Source organism: Leptinotarsa decemlineata, unplaced genomic scaffold (assembly GCF_025532065.1).
Source record: "Leptinotarsa decemlineata unplaced genomic scaffold, Ldec_3_MD MMD2_tig00001064_RagTag_RagTag, whole genome shotgun sequence".
In the NCBI taxonomy this organism is placed as follows: domain Eukaryota; kingdom Metazoa; phylum Arthropoda; class Insecta; order Coleoptera; family Chrysomelidae; genus Leptinotarsa; species Leptinotarsa decemlineata.
In genome coordinates this window covers 8,212,447-8,235,764 of record NW_027412558.1, presented here as the reverse complement: position 1 = coordinate 8,235,764, position 23,318 = coordinate 8,212,447, and the positions used below count along the sequence as shown (strand labels likewise).

General features: G+C 35.0%; 2 protein-coding genes across 13 annotated transcripts in view; both read right to left on the bottom strand.

Moving 5' to 3' along the window:
• The window catches only part of LOC111502530 (Serine-arginine repetitive matrix 2/3/4), a 29,602-nt gene extending 16,264 nt beyond the window's left edge, over window positions 1-13,338 (bottom strand). For 3 of the 5 annotated variants that reach the window (XM_074175611.1, XM_074175612.1, XM_074175616.1), the window contains exon 1: window positions 4,191-4,660. In XM_074175611.1, coding sequence (XP_074031712.1) covers window positions 4,191-4,645 — 455 coding nt within the window. In that variant the 5' untranslated portion in view covers window positions 4,646-4,660. Of the gene's footprint in view, window positions 1-4,190; window positions 4,661-8,235; window positions 8,341-12,773; window positions 13,016-13,161 lie in introns of those variants that run through there. The other 2 variants (XM_074175614.1, XM_074175615.1) reach the window with 2 other exon arrangements.
• Window positions 13,339-15,629: 2,291 nt separating this feature from the next.
• LOC111502532 (Death-associated protein kinase related) overlaps window positions 15,630-23,318 on the bottom strand; it is a 361,534-nt gene continuing 353,845 nt past the window's right edge. For 6 of the 8 annotated variants that reach the window (XM_074175621.1, XM_074175627.1, XM_074175623.1 and 3 more), the window contains exons 2-5: window positions 19,389-19,656; window positions 18,595-18,787; window positions 18,037-18,283; window positions 16,610-17,832 (exon numbers count right to left, since the gene is read on the bottom strand). In XM_074175621.1, coding sequence (XP_074031722.1) covers window positions 17,475-17,832; window positions 18,037-18,283; window positions 18,595-18,787; window positions 19,389-19,656 — 1,066 coding nt within the window. In that variant the 3' untranslated portion in view covers window positions 16,610-17,474. Of the gene's footprint in view, window positions 15,774-16,609; window positions 17,833-18,036; window positions 18,284-18,594; window positions 18,788-19,388; window positions 19,657-20,088; window positions 20,133-23,318 lie in introns of those variants that run through there. The other 2 variants (XM_074175624.1, XM_074175625.1) reach the window with 2 other exon arrangements.

Below are 23,318 nucleotides of genomic sequence, written 5' to 3'. Positions count from 1 at the left end.
TGTCAAGATGGTTGTTCTGATTATATTGGAGTCCTTGGTGGAATGACGCCCTCTCTACTCTTGAATCTTAAAATCATACCGGCTTGCCGCACTAAGGCAGAAATCTTAGCAGGACAGATGTCATTCTTGGCTCACCGCGCTTGCTCAGAGCACATGATTCTCGGACCCAATGATCACTTACCCCACGGTGTGGGGAGTGGTCGTTGGTTGATAAAAAATATATCGTTAACATTAATTTGTTCGAAACAAATTGTTTATTAAATAAATAAAGGAAATATAAATTTTCAATTTTTTTTTCAGAGTATCAAAGATAAATAGAAAATATGATTGAAAAAAATCGTACCTTAATATTCATATTTAGTAGTTAATCAACAAATGCGTTTTTAAGCAATAAACATTTTTTTAAGAAACGATAAAAATCTCCCCAAAACAATTTCAAATATCTTATAAACAATAAATTTGTTCATAACAATTTTTTAAACAAATATGTAAACATTTTTATGTATCTTTAAATAATAAGAATACGAATAAATTTCAATACTAAAAAAAATCATTGCTTCAATTGAATTTTTCACTTTTTAACGTCTTTAATTATTAATAACAAAGTGGAAAATTAAATTTTTTCAATTTTTCCAACGCGAATCATTTTTGAAGACTTTCAAGAAAAGCTCCAGGAAGTGAACAAAATTTGAGGTTTTTACTTTAAAAATCATCAGGTTTTTATGTAAATTTAAAACTTGTAAAAATTAGTTAATTAACTAAAGTATAGAGTTCCGGGAGGTGGGATTTTTCTAAGTAAATTTCCTCCTCTTTAAGGATCTATTTTCAAATTCCGGATATCTTTAATATTTTCAGGGATATTTGCAAAAAACCAAACTCCCATTTTTTACTAAATTGTTTAGAACTTTTGCAATTTTTTCGAGCCCCTCTTGAAAATTTTCAAAAAGTTGTTAGAGGTCATTCCGAACCGAATGAGACATGGATCATAATTTGCGGTGCCCTTGGAAAGAAGTTCCAAAAAAAGAATCTTGTCACCCAGACTATAGGGCATAATAATTACGTATAGATGTTAATTTCATGGCTATCAGTTTTATCGCTATAAAACTCTGTTTTGGTGGCCCAGCCTTCAATTCATTCATGATTTTATTTTGAAAGTGCACGGAATAAACTATTTAAAGTTTAAAGCCAAAATATCAATTACGTATATGTTAGAATCTAACGATCTACTCGATTCAAATCTTTCAAAATTGATCATCGATTTATATCCATTATCTCGATAGTAAATAAACAATAATTGTCATTAGGTATTGAGTGACGTGAATATAACATGTAACGTTCAAACGTTCGAATTCCACCTCTAAATTCACCAGAGGGGAGCGCTATAAGGCGATTTGGGACAACTTCCACTTTTGCCAGGAAAGTAATCAGCTTAACCTATTACCTTTGGGGATTATCCGTCGCGGAAGTGGAGTGTTTGGTCGAAAGTTATTTATTGAACAATGTTGTTCATAAATAAGAAATACCAATATACTAGAAATATATAGAAGTGTCAGTTTTTTTTTATAAAACTATTATAAATTATTCTTTACATCTCCACAAAAAGTCATAAAAATATTAGCTGCTTGCTTTTGCACACCGTACTGATTCCTAAGCATATAATAATAATTCACTTTCAATGTCACCATTTTACGGGTTTGAAGGCGTCAATTTTTGTTATTTCTTCCTGACGTTTCGCTGGCGGGAGTGGTTAGCTTCTTGAAAGGTTTGTATAGTCGAAGTAAACGATGTTGGGCACTTTTAAAGTTGGCGGCACTCTCAAAGGCCAAAAAAACCAATACATAAAAATGAACCGGTAGCGAACTAGTCCACGTGGACTGTAGACTTGGCGGTTCGTATTGGATAATTTTTACTAACCGAGTTTTATGATTGGCTGAAGAGTCATAAAATTAAATTTGAAGTCATGTTACGGTGACGAATAAAAATCGGGAATGCGGAGATGGTTATCGCCGTCGTGTTCACTTCAGGAACTGATCGCTATTTGAGTGTTGAAATTCGATATTGGTGCAGTTATAATTACTTAAAATTTTTGTTATCCGTTCAAAATGTGGCGTTCTTGGACAAGTACTAATAGTAGTAACGAGTGTGATAACAACGCAGACTTTTTCCAGTGTAGTAATTCCAATACCGATGGTGATCAATGCGAAAAAGAAATACCAATGAATAAGATTCGGATGCATTTGAATATTGGAACACAGAGATTATGTTTCAACGTATATAAGAATCTACAACTCAAGTTTGGTTTCGAGGAATACAAACTATTACAAGCAACATCAGATTCGACCGAAATTCCTTTCTCAACTGTACGTAAAATAGTCAAAACCAAACCTTATGACCGCAAGACGCGATGTGATACAGGAATACCGAAACCTTTAGATGTCCATCTGAAAAAATCATTGAAAAAAACAATATACGACTGTTGCCAAAGCAATGAGATTCGTACAACATGATATACTGTTGTCCGGGATGAACCGCGTCTGTAATTTTCATCGTTTCGACGTCTCGCTTCTGCTTTGGAGCCATTTTCAAGAATCACTTAGATTTGTGTTTACATGACTCGAGGACGAGGTCGTAATCTGCCTTGTCGCCAAGTCTCGTTACTAGTTCTATGTTTGCTGTGTTCCACTCTAAGTTGACTCTTCAATCCCTACACCCAGTGGAGGGAAATGTGAACAACGGTTCGCCCTTTGACCAGTTTCATTCCAGCAGTTGTGATGAGTTCTTCGGGGATTTCACAAAAAAGAAGAAGAAAATATGGCAATGGATCAAACAGTGGCTTCGTGAGAGAGCAGTGGTCTCACCTCAATCTCTAATATCTTTTTAGGGAAAACAGTGCGAAAGATTACACCAATTATTCAACAATGACCGAAACAAAATTCAATTATTTATTGGAACTTGTGACACCCTACATATCAAAACAACTCAAATATGTCAATATCGGCCGAAAATCATCTCGCTGTTACACTTCGCTACCTAGCTACTGGAAGAAACTTAGAGGACTCAAGTATTCGGGCGCCATATCACCACAAGCACCGGGAAAAATTACGAACAACGGTTCCCCTTCTCCACACACAAAGGAACTTGGTGCGCCCTACCGGCGAAGCCAACAAATGTTTTCCAACCCGATGGAAGACCCAGTTCGTGAGAAACTGTGGCGATATTGTTTCGTTAAACACCACACATAGAGGAACAAATGATGAACATGTTTCACGCGAACCAAGTTCCGCAAACCAGGTTTCCATGTGTGTAGGCCGCTTAATACCTGTACTTGGATTAGGTAAGTTACGTAAAGCGTCTAGGTAGTTTGGTGTGCTAATACCTGTACCTGGAACAGGTAAATTGTCAATAACATTTGTCGACCCTTGTCTATCTGCCGTTATGCTGTTTGCTATTCTTGTACTTCTAAGAATGGGATTCCATATTCGATTGAGGTTCGCCGCTTTTTCTTTTCTGTTGAAATTATCCGCGGCTATGTTATTCCTGGTCGGGGGCAATGAGTTTCGTGTTTTCAAACAGACTCCTGTGGTTTCCTTCACTGAGTGCCTGTTCCGCCACAGCCGACTAGTCTGTAGTTTCTTTCATGCTCCTTCAGCCTTGTTCCCGTGGATCTTTTGGTGGTTCCGATGTATACCTTCCCACAAGTGCACGGTATGCGATATACCCTTGCTGCTGATAGTGGGTCTCTTTTGTCCTTAGCCGACCTGAGACTTTGTTGTATCTTCTTTGTGGGTTTGAAAGTCGTTTCAATGTTCTGTTTCACCAAGAGTTTTCCAATGCAGGTACAGATTTTATCACACCAGAAGAAATTCCAAAAATTGACGGCCTTCAAACCCGAAAAATAGTGACACTGAAAACCTTGGCCGTGAAAGCCTTAATCAATTTATCAATGACTCACTCGTTGAACCTAATCTAAATCGCCACCATCTCACTATAATACCGCCTAACCACCTTATTTAAAATTTATTGAAATCTCCGGTATCTATCACTAATTCTAATTAGCATAAACTAGAATAGACATAAAAGATTATATACAGAAAGAGAAAAAGTAGCAACGAAGAAAAAGTATAGTATTTTTATCGATGAACCTCAAACTTTCAATTGAGAATACTGGCTTTAAATGTTTAGAAAGTTACCTGACGACAGATCTCATCGCATCCGCGGGACCTTCGCCGCCCACATGGTCGCCAACGTCGCACTGACAATGACAGCAGCACGATTTTTTCTGAGCCTGTCCTCCTGTGGACACGCGACCGCGAAACGTCTGATACAAAGCGCCCTTCCACAGCCTTTCGAATATCACCTTCTCCTCGAGAGAAAAACCGCCTTTTTTCGGCTGAATAGGCGGATTGCCGCAGTAACCGAAGCTCTGGAACTTTTTCCGAGAATATGCATCGTAGTAGCGAAACTTGCCGGATCTATTCTGAGCGGCAGCGTAGCGGATTTTTTTCTGAGTCCCTTTTTTCTGAGGAGCTCTTCTATGGTAGGTATCGGGACAGTAGAGGCCCCCGCCGTAGTAAGTGGCCTTGTTTTGAGGCCTCGCCATTGCATTTTTGAGCTGGTTGTCGTAAGCAATTTTTTTCTGAGGCATTTGGATTGTTTTCTAAATGAAATGTCTACTGTCACTCAGAAGTGACACACATTCGAAGAAATTACGAAATAATATAAATGTGAACTATTTTTATACTATTTTCTGGGTTCCAGGCACAGCTTTCTGAGTGTTTTTTTTATGGCTCAAACTTTTGGTCCTAATCGTGTCCTCTTCTATTGGATACGCTTCTCGGATCACTCACTCGGTAATCACTCTTCTAATATATTTTTTTCTGAGTCCACAATATCACTCCAGTAGTATTTTCCAAAGCCACAATATACTACAACTTTTCAATAAACTATTCTCCTAAATTTGAAGCGTAAGGGCCGGGGAAGCAAAGGATTACCAATAAAAAAATCCGATAAATAGTTGCGACACTTATTACTAATCTTGGAAGACTTGGTTTCGTTATAAGCCGTAAGTTTACTTTATTGGAAGACGTTCGGATTTTGAAATTATTTACACCGCAGATTATCCGTCACATTTCAGTGGAAGATTTCCGTCGTTTTTCCGGATTATGTAACGGGCGGTCCGGATGTCCAATAAGGCCCCATTTCAGATAGAAACTGGGGAACTTGATGCCTGGTGTTCAGTGGTGACTAGAGGGGTGTGGGGGCGATACAGCGTCGGTGGGAGGAAGAAGGGAGAACGCGCAGCATCCGAGCGTGGCGGACGAGGAAATCGATATTATTAGAAAGAATAACTCGTCGCGGCACACGAATTATGATTCGACTTTTGAAGATTGAAAGGATGAAATCAAATAATATTTCGAGGGGTCCAGAAAGTTTCGAAGACATAAACCAGAAAAAAAACAATATTGATGTACTATTCTGGTTAAATCTTTCATCAATTGAGTGTTTTCACTTCCCCAAAATTAAAAAAAAAATTCAATAAAACACTTTACAGTCAAGCCAAGCTGATTTCATCTACAACACTAAATTCTGAAACATTTTCTCCATCAAAAACATTCTTGAAGTTACTTATTGGTTCCCTTAAGAAACTGAAAACAAAATCAAACACCAACAATAGTCACAACCACTACCAGAACAATTTTTCGAACTAGAAGAGGTATCCAACCTCACTTTCTTTGTTTCCTGAACAGGCAAAATGAATTGGATTTTGAATTTCATGTGTGATAGCTACTTTCCGGGTTTTTTGGCCGTGATCTGCAGGTTTTTATGCTTGACGTTTCGTCTACAACTGCGGTACACATTATCAAAGGCGATGTGGTAACGTCTTAATTGGATTACCTGACCTTGTTTGTGTACCTTTATGGACAGGTAGACAAATTTTATTAATGTTCATTGACCCTTCTCTTCTCTAGAAATTATCCCTGTGTTTTTGAATTTCTATCGCCTCTCTATAAGAGGATGGTAAGTTTGAGTTTTATCGAGTATTACTGTATCTAGGAATGAGATACAGCTGCCGGACTGAGTCATGGCCGGTGAGAACTCCCTCCATCAAGATGTGCAGTAGTTGTGTAGAAATCTGTTAGATTATTCGAGCCCTAAACATCCAAATTCAGGACCGTATTCAGTTAGTGATGGAGTTTAAAAGTAAATTGCTTAAACATATGCAATTTTATGGCCCAAACTTTACGCAGATACGATTTCTCCCACCGGCCATGACTCAGTACGGCAGCTGTAATGTGAGTGCCTTCTTTGTTTAGAGCATGTTTGGCTACATCTGATTTGTCGGTTTGTCTGAGGCGACAATTTATCTTGTGTTCAGAGAGCCGGGTACCAACACTTCTTTTCGTGGTTCCAATGTAGACCCGCAGCTACAAGAATTCCGGTATATCCCGGGTATTGCTAAAGGTTCTCTTGGGTCCTAAGCAGATCTGAGGGTTAGTCTGATAGTTTTTGTTGGCCTAAATATTGGTTTCACATCATGTTTTTTTTAAATTCTCCAGATCCGGTCTGTAACATTCCTAACATAGGAAAGGAAAGCTTTTTCCTTGACCAGCCTCGCTGGTGTTACTTTGGAGTTCTCTCTCCTGGGTCCTATGGCCCGTTCGAATTCTCTTCCACTATACCCATTCTAATTGAAGGCATTTTTTAGGTGATTCAGTTCATCAGGAAGACTCTCAGGTTCACACATACTACGTGCTTTCTCAACCAACGTTTTAATTACCCCTATCTTTTATTGTTTCTGGTGGTTACAGTTCCTGATCAGGTACCTGTCTATGTGTGTTGGATTCCTGTACACTCTGTGACCCAATGTACCATCTTCACGTCTGTTCACAATAACTCGAGCACTGCGACCGTTACCACATCCTGATAATGTTTACCGCAGTTGTAGACAAAACGTCAGACGTAAAAACCTGCAGACCACGGCCAAAAAAACGGAAAATAGCTTTCACACAGTTTTTCCGGCCTTGAAAGTTTACATTCTTTGAATTTCATGTTCATGTTGAGATCCCTATTGACTGGAACAAAATATGGACTTAAAGACCATTAAGAAAATGGAAGTCTTAGCACCATTAGTTTTCAAATACCGTTAAATTTGAAACACTAACGTAGCAGGCGTAATTTTTTTGAATGCTTCAAAAACTACACTATAATCAACTCTAAAAGAAGCTCCTTCAAAACGAAAACACACTTCATTTACACGCACGGCTCAATTACAACCAATGCCAAACTGCAGATGCGTATAAAAAAAATCACAGCCCCTTATCAACTCTGTTTACTTCGTGTTGATCACATTTCTCACATTAACATGTGAGAAATGTAAAACTCCGACGTGATGTTTATCTAGTTGAATCCACCTTCAGGAATAACATGTCTCAATTTTGCAGTTATCAATAAAAGAAAGGTTCTATAGATCAGCAATGATATTTATTTTTAAGACTATTAATAATATGTTACCATCTTATTTTGATGAATTCATTACTTATCATGATAGTACTCACAACTACGAGACAAGACAAAGTTATCTTTTTCACTTGCCAAGATGCAGATTAACCAGCTCAATGAAAATATTGTTTTATAAAGGCTTAAAGCATTTTAATGAGCTGCCAAGAGACATAAACAAAGTGAAAGTATTTATATATTTAAATCTAAACTAAACAACTATATTAAAACAAACACAATTTTGTAGGAAAAGATTGAATGATGCAGAACATCAGTAGTCTTAAATCTTAACATTTATTATCATGTATCAGTATGTTTTAAATTGTTAGTATAGTCTTATCTAGGTTAGTTAACTTTGAATTTTGTTTCCTTTTCTATTTTATTTCTCAATATTGTTAGGTTACAGTAATATGTATGACTCTAGTTATTAGTTATTATTATTGTTGTTTATGGACATATTATTGTTTACTGATTTATTATTATTATTATTGTATATTGATTTATTTCAACACATTGAATTTCATTGTTTAGTTCGAACCTGTAAAAGCAAAAGTTCAATTTCTCATGTTTTTCAAAAAGCAAACAACCACATTCAACCATGTAATTTAATATAAAGTTGTATGAGCTTAGGAAGCCGCAATTCATATCAAATATTATATTACTTTTTAGAGAGAATTCCATTACCGATAACTCAAAAATAATGAACAAATTAATTCGTATACAAAGTTAAAAACTCACCATGGTCTACCCCACTGATCCACTGGTTTTTCTAGTTTGCCTCCTTGTCCCATCAGCATGTTTCTGTAATTGTTCACTTTATTGTTGATGGCTTCTTCAGTGAATCTGTAACAATTAATATGTACTTAACAATCAACACAAAGTAAGCTCAACAATTACAATTTAACATAAAAATTAGTCTTCAGAAATCAAAATAAGTCTAGTTCTTGTTGTGTAGAATAAATTGTAATTCCAAATAATAATTTTCTAATTTGTCTTCAGCTCAACTTGATCAACATCTTATTAGCTTAGTAGGAATCATTTTTCTTGAAACATTTATGATACTAAACTTGCACACCTAGACATACATGATGATTTTTTTATCAAATTAACTCTCTTCATATGTATTACAACATATTTGTGATGAAATAAGCCAGTACTTGATGAAAATCTCACAATAAAGTAAATAACCAGAACTGATTTTCCTGATTATACTATATTAAGCCTATTGTAACATTTCAATTAAGTGCTAATAGGTTTTTAGAGTATGGTTTTTGATCAGGCATATTAATAAGATTTTATTGTAATGTTTGTTTGTCAAAAAAAAACTCATCATACCAAAGCCATATCATAGAATACAGTAGAACTCCAATTACCAGAAATTATTGGGAGCAACCCTAATTGAGATATACAAATATCTGAGCAATCAAATTTAGTAAAAAACGGGTCATTTCAAAGGAAATTCGAAATGGATGAAAAAACAAACTTACATTAATACGGCATTTCAAACATCATATCTGTAAACATGAAAAGTACAATTAAGTGGTTATACTATATAACCGCTTAAGTCTCTTTGGCAAGTAAACTGAAATTATTCTTTTCATTACTTAACTATTGTTTTGTAGAAATATGTACAGGGTGCCAGTGTCGTACAATGATGATCAACAAATAATTGTAAATTAGATTAAAAGGTCTATTACAAAGTAAAGAAATAAACATATTAGTAACCACTAAACAGTTACAGTTTATATCTGCATATATACATACAATACACATACATAAATACATACATATATACATGAATACAATACTAATTTATCAACTAGAAACACCTGAAGCGAGTAAACAAAAAATAAAATAAAGTAAACATTTAGGAGAATCAAGCAAAAAATTAGTTGGAACACTTGGTGTCCAGCAAGCTAGGAGAGTAATTGAAAAAAAAACCTCAAGTCAGATATAGAACTAACAAATAAAAACATAGTTCAGGTGTATTACAAAAAAAAACGGCAGTAATACAGTAGTAGTAATAAGTTCACATGGTAGAATAACTTTCAATTTGGGCTCATGTATTTTGGATAGAGTGTAAAAGTTTCTTAACGTGGTTCTTAACTTGACCAATAGGTTCATAATAAATGTCGAGATTTTCACAGAGTTGATTGTAAAGTTTGCTCATTGCATCAACTGTTGACTTGAGTAATATGTTTGTTCTAGAATTTGGTAAATAAAGCGTCAGTTCATTTCTAGAATTGATTCGTGGAACATGAAAGTTGAAGTGGGAGAGTAGTTCGGGACAGTTAATCAGATTATTTACTAGTTTATAAATGAAAATTATAGAGTAGAAGGTACTTCGGTTTTGAAGCGATAATAGATTAAATTTATTCAGTAGTATTATGTGATTTTGTTTATGTGGACATTGTATATGGGTGACCATATAAGGGAGGCATATTCCAGCCGAGATTTGACGTATGCATTGAAAAGAGTTAAAAAAATATCTCTGCTACGAAAGTTACGATAAATGAGCCCTAGCATCCGTTTGGCTGAGCATGTTATTGTGTCATAGTGGATGGAGAAACTCAGTTTAGGGTCAAATGTGACACCAAGATCCCTTTGATGAGTGCTTATTTGAAGAGGTGTGTTATTTATGCAGTAATCATGAGAAATAACATTATGTTTAAGGATGTATTTTGAGTATTTACATTTGTTTGTATTGAGGGGAAGATTATTTTCAATACACCAAATGTACAAAAAGTCAAGGTTTTTTTGTAAGATGAAGCAGTCCTCCTGTGATGTAATGGGCAGAAAGATTTTCAGATCATCTGCAAAGAGTAAGAAATTGCTAGAGAGAGTATTTCCTATGTCGTTAATGAAGAGTGACCCCTATAATGTACGAATAGGATACGTTCAGTTAAGTATGAGCGGAAAAAGTTTAAGAGTTGAGAGTCGAATCCATATTGGTGAAGTTTATTGATAAGAATGTTATGATCCAACTTGTCAAACGCCTTAGAGAAATCTGTGTAGACAGTATCTACTTGTAGGTTATTATTAAGTGCATTACTTACTGATTGTGTGAAGCACATTAAGTTAGTTATTGTTGATCTTTTGCTAAAGAAACCGTGTTGATTGTTTGAAACTAAATTCTCAACATTAGGAAAGATTCTGTTGTACAGGCACATCTCAAAAGCCTTTGCAAAGTTTGATAACAAGGTTATAGGTCGATAGTTGGATATTGTTTATGGCATCAGCTTTGAAAATTGGGCAAATTTTTGATATTTTCTATTTGTTAGGAAAGCATCCTGTACTCAGTGCTTGATTGAAGATTGACTGTAATGGTATTGCTCGGAGGTGTGTACAATCTTTAACGAAAAAGCTAGGTATGTTATCATCCCCGCTTGTGAGTTTTGGTTTTAGTTTGTTGAGAGAATTGCAGATTCAATTAGTGAAAAATGTTTTAAAGAAATGATAGGATTGTTTGAGGTAACATTCGTGTGTTCATATGATTGTAGGGGTGGAGAATATGCACTTTCAAAAAATTGTGCGAATGCATTACCGATTTCGGAGGCATTGTTGTATTCAACATCGTCCCAGAATAGAATACTAGGAATTCTTGATGCACCTTTCTTATTTTGAATGTACGACCAGAAATTGGTAGGATCTTCTTTGATTGCCTTTTCAGATTTATTTTCATATTCTCTGTATGCTAAATAGATTTTTGTTTTGATTGATCGACAAAGAGATCGGAATTCTTCTTTGAGAATACCTGAGTCTGTAGTTTTCTGTTTTTTCTTTTAATATCGTTGATTATTTCATTATTGAACCAGGAGGATATTTTCTAATGAAATTGTGACTAACCGGAACACACAGACTAATAATTGGGGTTAATAATGAATAGAATAATTCTGTGGCTGAGTTAACTTCTGTACAATGGTCAATGGGCGATCAGTCAACATTTTGCATTGAGTGCATAAAAGTGGAAAATTGGCTTTACGAAAGTTATACCTGTTTTCTGATGAATTATATGGTATTGCTTGTTCTGGTGATGAGAATTCAAAAATTATGTTCAGTGCTGGGTGATAGCCATCTTCGCTTAGAAGGAGTAGTTCATCGTGGGATACAGAGCATTGAAAATTAGATAAGACGAGGTCAAGTAAACGATTTGAAATATTAAGCAGAGAATTGAATTGGTTTAGATCATAAAAACTATTGAATCGATGGATATTGTCCAAGTTGTGATTCCCATTTATGAGATTTTTGTTTGAATAGTTTGGTATATTGAAATCACCTGTAATGGGAATTTTGTTATTGTATAAACATTCAAGTGACTCTAGAGTTTCAGGATATGAGCTTCGCTAGTACTTGGAGGTATGTAAATCACAAACATGAAAAAAATATTGTCCTTGAATACAATCTTACAACCTATGACATCAATAGTAGAGAAGCTATCCTCGAATTCAGAAAGATCAATTTTAACAGCCTCACTACTAACAGAGAAGCCACTTACCAGCAACTTTTTTTTTAAAAGTCCCTATGGCTCTATAGATAACAAGTGGTGCGTCACTTTATTGTCAGTATGGCAATATTTAGTTCCCTATATTCATTTCTAAATGTCACAAGATAATAACGCCAATGGGCATTTTTCTCCAATTCAGAAATTATTACAGTAATCTGGCAATACCTCGTCTCAGGAGCATATTGGTTTAGAACATTGGTAGGCGAAAGGAAAAGAATCCGTTAGCAAAGTAGTGACTCTTTCGCAGAAACGCGAGGTTGTGATATTTGTCATAGGTTGAAAAATATCGTATATGAAGATTTTGACACGTACGTACTGTTTTTACAAAAAAAAATCACATGAGCCGCTAGAAGATATTTCATTGGAGAAGTGAAAACCATTGGCGACCGCTCAATAGTACTCGACATAATCCTCAAATTCTCACGAGGCATTTTTCAGGTACTTACGGTCGCTAATGAATTCAACCTCACAACAAAACTTCAAAACAAACATAATAAACAGCATATTGCCATACTCAGAATAAATTGGTGCATCATTTGTTACAATTTTAAAAAAACTTGCAATCATGTTCTTGATGATGGTGGTGACCAACAGCAAAGTCTTTGTTTTGTAATGGACCTTTTAGTGTAGTGACACTGACACTTTGCATATTTTCGATATCCATTTCATACGAATCCAAACACATCAAAATGATATAATCTATTCAAATTCACTGGATGTTTAAACATCTTTTCTCGGGACTTATGGACAATATAATCCAAAATCAACAAACCCCTGTTCTTCAAGAATATCAGCAAACTCTGCACACTTCAATTCAATTTTTCGTTTACGTTCATGGTCCAGAATTTCTCTGTTAGGTTGTTTATTCGAAGCAGTGTCCAAAGTGGCAAGTTCCTGTTCACTTCTGTAGGTTTTCTCTCTGTCACGGGGCTTCACGACGGCCCAATTTCTTTGAACATGTCCATTTGTTCCTGATCCCCTGGGAGTTGCAAGTCCAATGCCATTATACATTTTCTGAAATTATATAATGCGTTATTCAACACATTTAATATCGATAACAAAAGTAATATTCACTGCCGACTCATGTAGAAGCTGTTTCAAATATGTCGGAAGTAGAATATTGATTTTGCTGTGAATTCAAATTGGATTGAACTACACACCTACCAGTTGTCACCTCAGTTGATGAGATCTGTTCGAATTTGAAAAGTCTAATGAATTCACTTAACGAATTTGTTTGGCTTCTTCATAAAAGTTACATTTAATTCTTTAGTACCTAACATTTAATTCCCTCAATTCTCGCAGCGCAGCTTACTGTCAGTATGTCAAAGTTAAAGTATGTTCATATAATACAAATCGGAGCGCTCGATTAGCTCGCTCCACTCGGCAAGTGTTCGATAATAGGTATGTTCGGATTTGAAAATCTAGAACCGAGAGAGCAGATGAAAATATGAAACCATGTGATTACAGAAACAACGGAACGATATATAATTAACGAACGCTCGATTCTTTCTAAATGACAAGTTGACATTTGTGGTATTGTTCGTCGTCACAAAACATATGAGTATTTGTCTTGCAAAAAGCTGCTGGACGTAGCATTGTTAAAGCTGAATATAATGAACACTGTAAGCCTTTGTTTGATAATACAGGAATCATTCTCACAAATTATCTTTGACAATGTTCAGCATGTCAAAGAAAATTATCACACACTCGCAACACACTCGGATATTCACTCCTACAAAACACGCAATGGAAATAATATTGTGCCCCTCTTAAGAAGATTGGATAAAAGCAAATCAATTGGCATCACTTGCTTCAATTTACTTCTTGAAAAAATCAAACATCTGCCACTCAGACTTTTCAGAAGTACAGTGAAAAAACTTCTCACTAAAATGAGCCTGTATACTCTGAGTTCAATGTTACTCTCAAGGATTTGCTTGGAGATACCTAGTGCATCTTTTCCACTTTTTATTCCTGTTTCTTTATACGTTAAGAATTTTTAAAATGCATTTAATACTCTACATTTAATTTTATTGTTACATTTACAGCTTTTTTATGTAACTGTACAATGTAATAGGTGACTTGTCCAAAATATTTGTATTTTTTATGGGCGCAATAAATGTCTATTCTATTCTATTCTATGAGCGATGAAATCATTTTCTATAACAGACCTGTAATTCATATTTTCCTTTTTAAAATGCGAATATTTTTTACAACTATTTAAGAATGACCAGTTTAAAAGAAAGCAACATCATATCAATGATAATGTGTCATGAATTCTTCTCTGGAATAATATGAGCTGACAAGATTAAAAAATTGCAATAAAGGTAAATTTTTCTAATAAATACCTGAAACTCAACCAAACCACCAAATTATGGCAAATGACAACTGAAAAGTCTATCTGATCCTAACTTTTTCTCCTTCTCGCCAACACCGAACACAGAGCAGATGTAACTGAGACAACAGATCTGCATTATAGAACGCTTGCCGAGCCGAGCGAAGCAACCAGTTCCAGCGCTCAGATTTGTATTAAACGAACACATCTGTTAGGTATGTTCGTTCGTTTAATACAACACCTAAAGGGTATGTTCGTTTGTTACAGATCTAAGAGCTCGATTAGATCGCTTTGCTCGGCAAGCAAGATTATGCAAATCTGTTGTCTCAATTACATTAACTCTGTGTAAACAGATGATTAAAATACATTTCAACTTCAATTTGAGATGATATTCTTAGCTTATTCATTCGTTCATATTAGAAGTTCGGGTACTGCACTCTTCACTTGGTCACTGTATAAAAGTAAACACTTCTACATGGTATCTTGGTCGAGTATATTGAAAAATTGACAACAGCGCCATCTTGGGACTATTTCTGGAGCTTGAACCTAAATGCATGTGTTGTTGAAAAACCTGTATATACGAGATTAGATTACCCACAAAATGTTTAATACTGGTTACAGTTTCATCAGGGTATTTGATGTAATGAAAATCCATAACAGATTTCAAAATGAGAATGTGTTTCACTATACAATAGCTTTGGCGTGTTCATACGTGTTTCAAGGGATTTTTATTTAGGATTTAAATTGAGTACTATATTTTCTATCTATCAATATTTATATTTCCAGAAGTTTTCTAATTATGGGTTGCAAATTAATGAGGGTCAGCATCGGCCAGTTCTCAACCGAAGGCGATTGTGGATACTAACAATTGAAATCTCGTGAAGTCATTTGATTCAAAACATTTATTTTCATTTTCTTTTTTGCATCATTAAACTTCATCATTTTATATCAATTTATATTGTTTCCATATTATTTTCAACTCATTGGTATCGCTTCTTAAACCTACCTTCTTTAATTCTCAACTCCTCGTCACATAATTCAAATGAATTCATTTCATGAGATGTAAAAAACGAAAGAACCAGGAGAACTGACCTCACGTGCTCTCGCGGCAAGAAACTTCGTGGTTGCCTTATTGAAATATTTTTGAAAAAACTTTTCTTCAAACAAAATATTTGCTTTTGATTAATAATGACGTTCACCTCATGTCAACAATAATTTCATATTCATTTTTCAACTCATAACAAGAATTCACTCTTGCAGCAAAATCTGAATGTTTGTCATAATAAAGAAGACAAAAACAACAAAAAAATTTATTGAATACAATAAGTTATTTTTTTATACAATTATTTACAACAATGGCAGTCAAACAATACCCTAGATTGAACAGTTTTGACAGTATGTGTCAAGAAACACTGTCCTCACTGGAATTAGAATCATCCGCTGCAAAAAAAAAATTATTTAATGATTCCTCAGAAATATGCCACATTTTTCAAACAAGCAAAGCCACCGTAAGACACTAAATTATAAACAGAATTATAAAAAAAAAGCCCACATTAGCCAACCAGCATTACCATTATTCGAACATATCGAGGTATGTCCACGGAAAGCCACCATTTTGAGATGATCAACTCGAAAACAAACGAACCATGAGTCAAATTATTTGGCCTGATATCGTATACACTTTGTATTTGTATTGTTTTTTTTAATTTTTAAAGACTCACCATTTTTCAGGATGAATTGATATATTTTCCCGGTTCAAATTTTTCTCCCCATCACATTGAAACACATTTCAGGTGTTCATTTTTTATCAAAATTATTCTTTATTCACAAAAAATTTTCATCCTAATTCACAAGGTATCGTTAGACTAAATTAAAATAAATACAATATTATCGAACTTATATTATTATATCCTAAGATTTCGTTGAATTAACGTTGCAATATTTTGAGATGACTAATTACATTCTACTATAGTATTATTTCATTCAATATTGAAACTCGCCAATGTCTATAAAAATACTTAAAGGAACTCTCACGATGTTGGAAATTTTGAAATATCCAAATCCGGCAGTTTTGAATACAGTTCATTATACTTAAAAGCATTCTCCTCTCTAAATCTTCGAATAAAGGGGTTTCAATACCTTCAAATTTCCAAATATGATATGATAAAGAATACAAGTATTCTAAATACCATCGACAACATATAAATTAATACCTTCAAGTAACAAAATCATAAAACAATGCTACTAATATACCTCGAAATAAAACCAAATAAAGCTTGAAATTAACAAATAACTTTATTTAGGTACACACCAACTGAAGTAAATTAAGGCAACAAAATAATATAAATTAATGATACTTAAATACAAGTAGCACTGTACATCCCAACAATAGCACAAATGAAAAGTTCTGTAACTAAAAAAAAAATGATGGAATTTTGGGGGCTGCCAAATGAATAATCCAGCTTCAGATCAATGGGGAAAATTCAACTGTATCACATTTATGTAACCATACCAATATTGGAAACAATACTATTAAACAAAATAGGCTATATGTAAATGAAAAAGTACAGAAAGCGTTAAGATGAATACAATGCCGAAAAATATCCTATCGTTACTTATTCTCAATACATTTTATACCAAAAACTGAATTTCCATCTATGCAAATTTCTGTATCTTTTCACACCATTATTTATGAGTATGATAACAGGATAATTAAGTGCTACTACTTATTAAGAATTCCGCCGCCAGTCCTCGTCTTCTTAAAAAAGTTTCCAGGAACCAATCTCATATAAAAGACAAAATATTACAAAAGTATTTCTTTTCAATAGAAATCACAAACTAAATGTAACAACAATGTTAAATTCACATAACGTTTCTATAACATTCATGTGACGTTCATATAATATCAATGTAACATGGAAATCATATCCACGTAACATGGATATAACATACCCGTAACTCCGAGATGCCACCAATATGTGAAAAAAACATCAGTGTTACATAACACAAAATGACTACTGATACACAGTTGAATACTCCCCACTTGGAAATCGGTTAATTTACGGTCGAGTCCTGATAAAAAAGTGCTGAATCTTGTTATTCATTCACGGAGCGTACACAGAGCAGCCAAACAACCCCCAGCTAACACAAAATGCCCCGATCGATAGTGATCGTCGTTTTAGACACTGGCGTGTGTGTGATGTGGCGACATGTTGTACCACACTGAGAACATAGACAGTTATTAGAAACGGTGTACGTACGAAGTGTGGTATCTGTGAAACTGCCATTCAAAGTGTCTGCGCAGAATGTCTTCCGCTGGGCCGATTTGGGAGTGTCAGTGATGCAGGAGAAGCTTTTTCTTTGACTGATGGGAGTCGATTTCGGCGTGAGGTTGTTTGAGGTTTGGTGTTCGGAAGGCTTTGAGGTTAATGCGGGTAGAAGGTTGCTCTTCAGAGAGATCCAGGGATGGTCTAGCATCTCACGTATTGTGGGTCGATTCCTGGAAAATAAAATACGAATAAAGAAATGTCACCAGGAAATGAAAAAAAATAACAATTAGATTTAGAAAAATCATATTTTGAATCAAAGTACTACACTTTCGACAAATTCACTTTCTACGTTAAATTCTTTCCCGATATTTATTAAAAAGAAACCGTTCGATATTTGTTCAAAGGAGTCCTTAAAGTAAGGTGTGTATACTCACCTTGGATCAATAACAAGGGCGCTCTTGATAAAATCTATCGCAGCACTCGAAACATCTTCGAAGTGTTCGGGTTCGAAAGATAAGGAACATTTCGATATGTTCAGGAAAGTTTGTTGCTTGTCGTCCGCTCCAAATGGACTAAATCCCGACAGTAAAACATACCCTAGCACTCCTATTGACCATATATCAGTGGAAAGGCCTATTGGTTCGTAGCTTAGAACTTCTGGAGCTACATAGTCTACAGTACCTGTTCGGAAAACAAAATATTTGTTGAAAGATATAAAATTATATGATATAAAATTATTGCTGAAAAAAATAATTATGACAAGACAGATTGCAAAGTAACACCTATGCGAGATATCTAAAAGGTGCACTGGACTTCATATTTGCTTTCTTCTGCTTTACTTTCGTTCTAACATCTTTGGTAGAAAGTGTGGAAAGGAGTTAGATTTTTAGTAACTGTCTTTAACGAAGATAATGATTACATTTCTGAGTTACTTGTTGATTACTTACTATCGCAATGTTTGTAATCGAAAACATTTGGAGAATTTTACTCACCTAAAATTTCTCGTACTGAAACCCCTGGGAGGAGTACTTTTGATATGCCGAAATCACAGAGTTTGATGTCATCACAGCAGTCTTGCACGGAAAGCAGTAAGTTTTGAGGCTTCAGGTCCAAATGAGCAATATTTCTATCATGCAAGTAAGCCACACCTTCAAGGATTTGTTTCATGGCCTTACGAGCTTCCACCTTTAACAAAAAATGAAGGTATATTGAAGGACGAAAAATTTATCAACTTTCTTATTCCCTAAGAATTTATTTTGAAAAATTCAAGTACTAAGGTCAGTGTAAAAAAAATGTTATAGGTAAGATGTGCAATATTTAAAAATAATTGAATTGCTTTCTTTAAACATATTTAAAAAATCAGATTCATCTGTCCGTCTATCGTATCAAATATTGAAGAATTCTGTTTATTTACGAGTTCTGTGAAGAAGTCAAGTTTTTTTCGTGAAGTTAATAATTTGGAAACTTTTACCAAAAATTAGATAAAAAATGACATATCATTTAAACGATATGAACAATTCCATTCCCACCTCAAATAATATAAAAAAAACAAAAATTTCAAAATATTAATCAAGGACTTTCTAAAAAATACTTCTTTGATCAGGACTAGATTCACATAATTTGTTTCCAATCGAGTACAAAATTATGATCATTCCTAATTGGTAGTAGCATATATTTATTTGAGCTCTTCAACTTCTACATCAATAGGTGATTGAACTTCAAAAGGAAGAGTAATTGTATTCAGGTTTCGAATTTACTTCATTAAAATGGAGGAAACACTTCTCACCTCTCCTAAACACTGCCCCCCATCCAAAATGTGCTGAAGTTCACCGCCGGCAGCTAACTCTAAGACGAGCACCATCTCAGAGACAGACTCGTAAACTTCGTGTAGCCTAATAACTCTGTTCGTCGATTTGCACTGCATCAAAACGGCTATTTCGTGAATGATCTCCTTCATCTGGTCTACATTCCGGCGTCTCTTCTTCACAAATTTGGCTGCGTATGACGTTCCTGTTTTTTTATGCACTGCTCGGCATACTGTCGCGTATTTACCCCTGAAATTAAATAAAAAAATATAAGTAATGTAAGAAGAAAGGTAAGTAATGTAATTCAAATTTTATGGACAAGATAAATATTGTTGAAGCAATTGAGCGTAAAGAATATGTAACAAATATCCAAGAACACTTCTGTCACTAGTGTAATTTGAGAGTCCACTTCTGACACCATTTGCAGGATTAGTTTTTGCCAAACTATTTCAGTGTTAAAACAATAAATAGGCTGATACTAGAATAGTGAGTTATTTCATTGTTTCATTGAAGTCATCACATGCCTAATTGAAGTTTTCTGTGTGGACCGTCGCTGGCAACAAAAGAACTTCCTTCAATAACTACATATTATAATTCAGTGAAACAGTTAAACAAAAACAAATGTCACCCATTAACCAGAAGAAATAATCGATACAATCATGGAACCAATCGTGTTCTCACGTGCAACCAATCTTAACTGTAGCGGTCATCGGGACCGTTTTGTATATAAATACAAATATATCACTTAATCGAGGCAATTTATTTGAAAGTTGCCTATATGGCGATAGTTTCCGGGGTTAAAGGACTCTTCATAAAAACGTCACCACATTGAGAGAGTGGTTTGTCTTGATTGCAAAGTAGCGTTACCGATTACTACACACGGTGGTGTTTCTCTCTTGGAACAACAGTTGTTGTCAAGGTCATTGAAGGCCGACGGAACGACGATGTTGCCGTTTATTGTCGGGGGTGTTATTTTCGAAAATCATACTTGGATATATCTGGTTTTTACTAGGTGAATGGTTAACTGTTTAGTCACATCTCCTATCAGATGAGACTTGTAACGTAAGGGAAGATATATCCATGCTTACTGATGATACTCAGGCTTGTTCTTGAAGAGTTTTGAATAGAACTGGCCGCTCTTTGATGAAAATCCATATTAAAACGGATTAGTAAAGTTTATGGTATTGGCTTATTGAATTTTTGGTTTCAAACCTCATGTCATTTCAGCTATTCGAAGACATATATGAATCATCGATAAAAGGGACATTTTCCCGTAGTTGCTTTCAAATATTAGCTACTACAAGTCTGTTTCTATTTTGTGCCGGTTCACTAAATCAGTTAGGCTTTGTTTTGCTCCACTGGTAATCTAATAATGGATTTGTATGAAGTATTGTCAAAACACACAAAGTCTATGTCGATGCACAACAGCTTTTATTTATTCCTTCAAATATGATGCCCTTATTGTATATCCAGCAGTTAGGAACAGCCGATAACATTGGTACTCAGGTTACATAGATACTTTAGCAAAAATCAAACCTATTACCACACACAAGACTTTTGGTTACTATAAAAACTAATTTGATAAAATATTGTCGGCAATACTTAACTGAATTGAATGTAAAGGTGCGAATTCACCAAAAAAGCGAGCACGAGCGAACATGAGCGAACACGAGCAAACATACACGAATGCTCGCTCATGCTCGCTCGTACTCGCTTTTTTGGTGAATACGCACCTTTAGATTTTAATGTTGTGAACTCCATTCTGGGAAGATATAGTGCGGAAAGCGTGAATTCAGTTTCATTTTAGTTGTTGAGTGGGAATTTAACTGGGTTGCTAATGATCAAAGTAGAATATTAAGTTGCGTATTCACCAAAACAGCGAGCACGAGCGAGCATGAGCGAGCATTCGTGTATGTTTGCTCGTGTTCACTCACGTTCGCTCGTGCTCGCTTTTTTGGTGAATATGCACCTTAAAGCTAAAAGTAATATTTCACAGCTGTATTTTTGAAACAGTAAATGCAACTGAAACTGAAGAAAAAGATTTTGGCACATGTATTCAGAATATAAGTTTCACAGAAAAATATATAATGAAACCAAACTTAGCCTTGTCTACTATAAATTCAGTAACTAAAACCGGGAAAAACCAAATTATCAACATCACCAAAGAGATTTGAGTACTTCACAAAATGAAAATACTTTCCTATACCTATTGAAAAAAGTGTCGATTGCATAACTATTTGTATTACTTTACAGTTTGATTCGAAGTATTTTCATTCACAAATGAGCTTTAAGGATTTACTTACTTCAAAATATGTTCTAACGGAATAAAAATAAAACATGGACTCGCAAAGTGAAAACGAAAACGAGTGTACCACTCCAGAAATTTGTAATGTGTCAAAGAAACTGATAACAAAATCGGAGAAACTAAAAACATAAATAGCTAACAGCTACACCAGGAAAAATCTTACAAATTCTCCTATCAATTTGTGAGGTTTTACAAATTGGTAAGGTTCTCACTAATTGGTATGATAATTATAAATTGTATACCAATTTGTAAGCCTCTTCGTTGTGTAGTTGCTAGTACATTGGAATTGAGTGTCAGGAGTTTTGGGTTCAATCTCGGGCTAAAGTCGCTTATTTTATTATTATTTTCGCTCAGTTTTCAACTGTTTGAAATGCAATATAAAAACAAAAAGCTTTGTTAGGTTACTTCTGGATATGAGTTTTCTTACGAAAAAAAAACACTTTTTATAGAGTAATTTATTATTTGCTTCGTTGTCGTGGGATTTTTAATAAACTAACAAACAAAATATGATTTCTCCTCTCTTTTCTTTATATATGTAAGGTTCACTGAAATAATCGAAACACTTGTGCGTAGATATTATTTGTATAACCAATTCCTGAAAATTACCCCAACTTTCTTTCAAAATTTCAGAAGTTGAGGCATGCCACCAATGACGATTATTCAGGAAACCAAAAGGCAACACTGTGATAGTATAACTGAATGGATTGCCAAATCATACAATAAATGAAACGACAAATGTATAAGCTCTAACAGAAACAAAGACAACAAATTTCACGAACTTACGGCAACGTTGCGAAAGAGATAATAGCTCATTTACCCGGGCACCAACAGCGTTGCCAAGTCCTCGAAAAAATCCGTAGACCCAATATTTCCCTCCGTAATTTCTTGTCGATGAAAACCACCCTTCAAAACGACATCTGGCAACTCTGCGCGCAGCATCGTCGCGCATTTATCCGCGTGCCGTCCGTCTGTAACGAGGACCGGTTCCGTTGAGTTGAGATAATTGATTGGTCTTTTCGCGATTCACCACAAAAATACCACTCGGAAGGCATGCACGACACACACGATCGTCGTCCGTCTTTTTTTCTCCTCCGTCGTTGATCGGTCGTTACCTGAATAATGCAGTATACATTCCGCCATTTCTTGCGCGCATACAAATAAAGGTAAAATGAGCACCGCACGTCAGAGGAGGTCTTTGCCCATTTTATGGTTATGCGAGTTATGTAAACAACGAGGGAAGTACTTGCGACAAGGCGATCGAGGTATTTCGATCTATTTTCGTGATGAAATGCAAATTGTCTTGTATACTGAATTGATTGAATCGAATTTGTGATGGAAACAGAGGAGGGGTACTACATTTTGGTCATAGCTGCTAGTACTGGGAGAAATTATTTACACATGGAAACCGCTTTAGCAAGTAATGCATCAGCACCAGCGGAGTTGAGCCTTCGGATGCCATCTTCTAGTACGTCACATTCCTTCTCGAATATCAGACTATAATAACGGAAGTTCCGCATGCAAGAAATATTTCGTATATGTTCAATTTACTTATTGAATCAAAAACAAATGTATGAATCCCTGGTACGGGAGTCAATAGTTCAAGAAT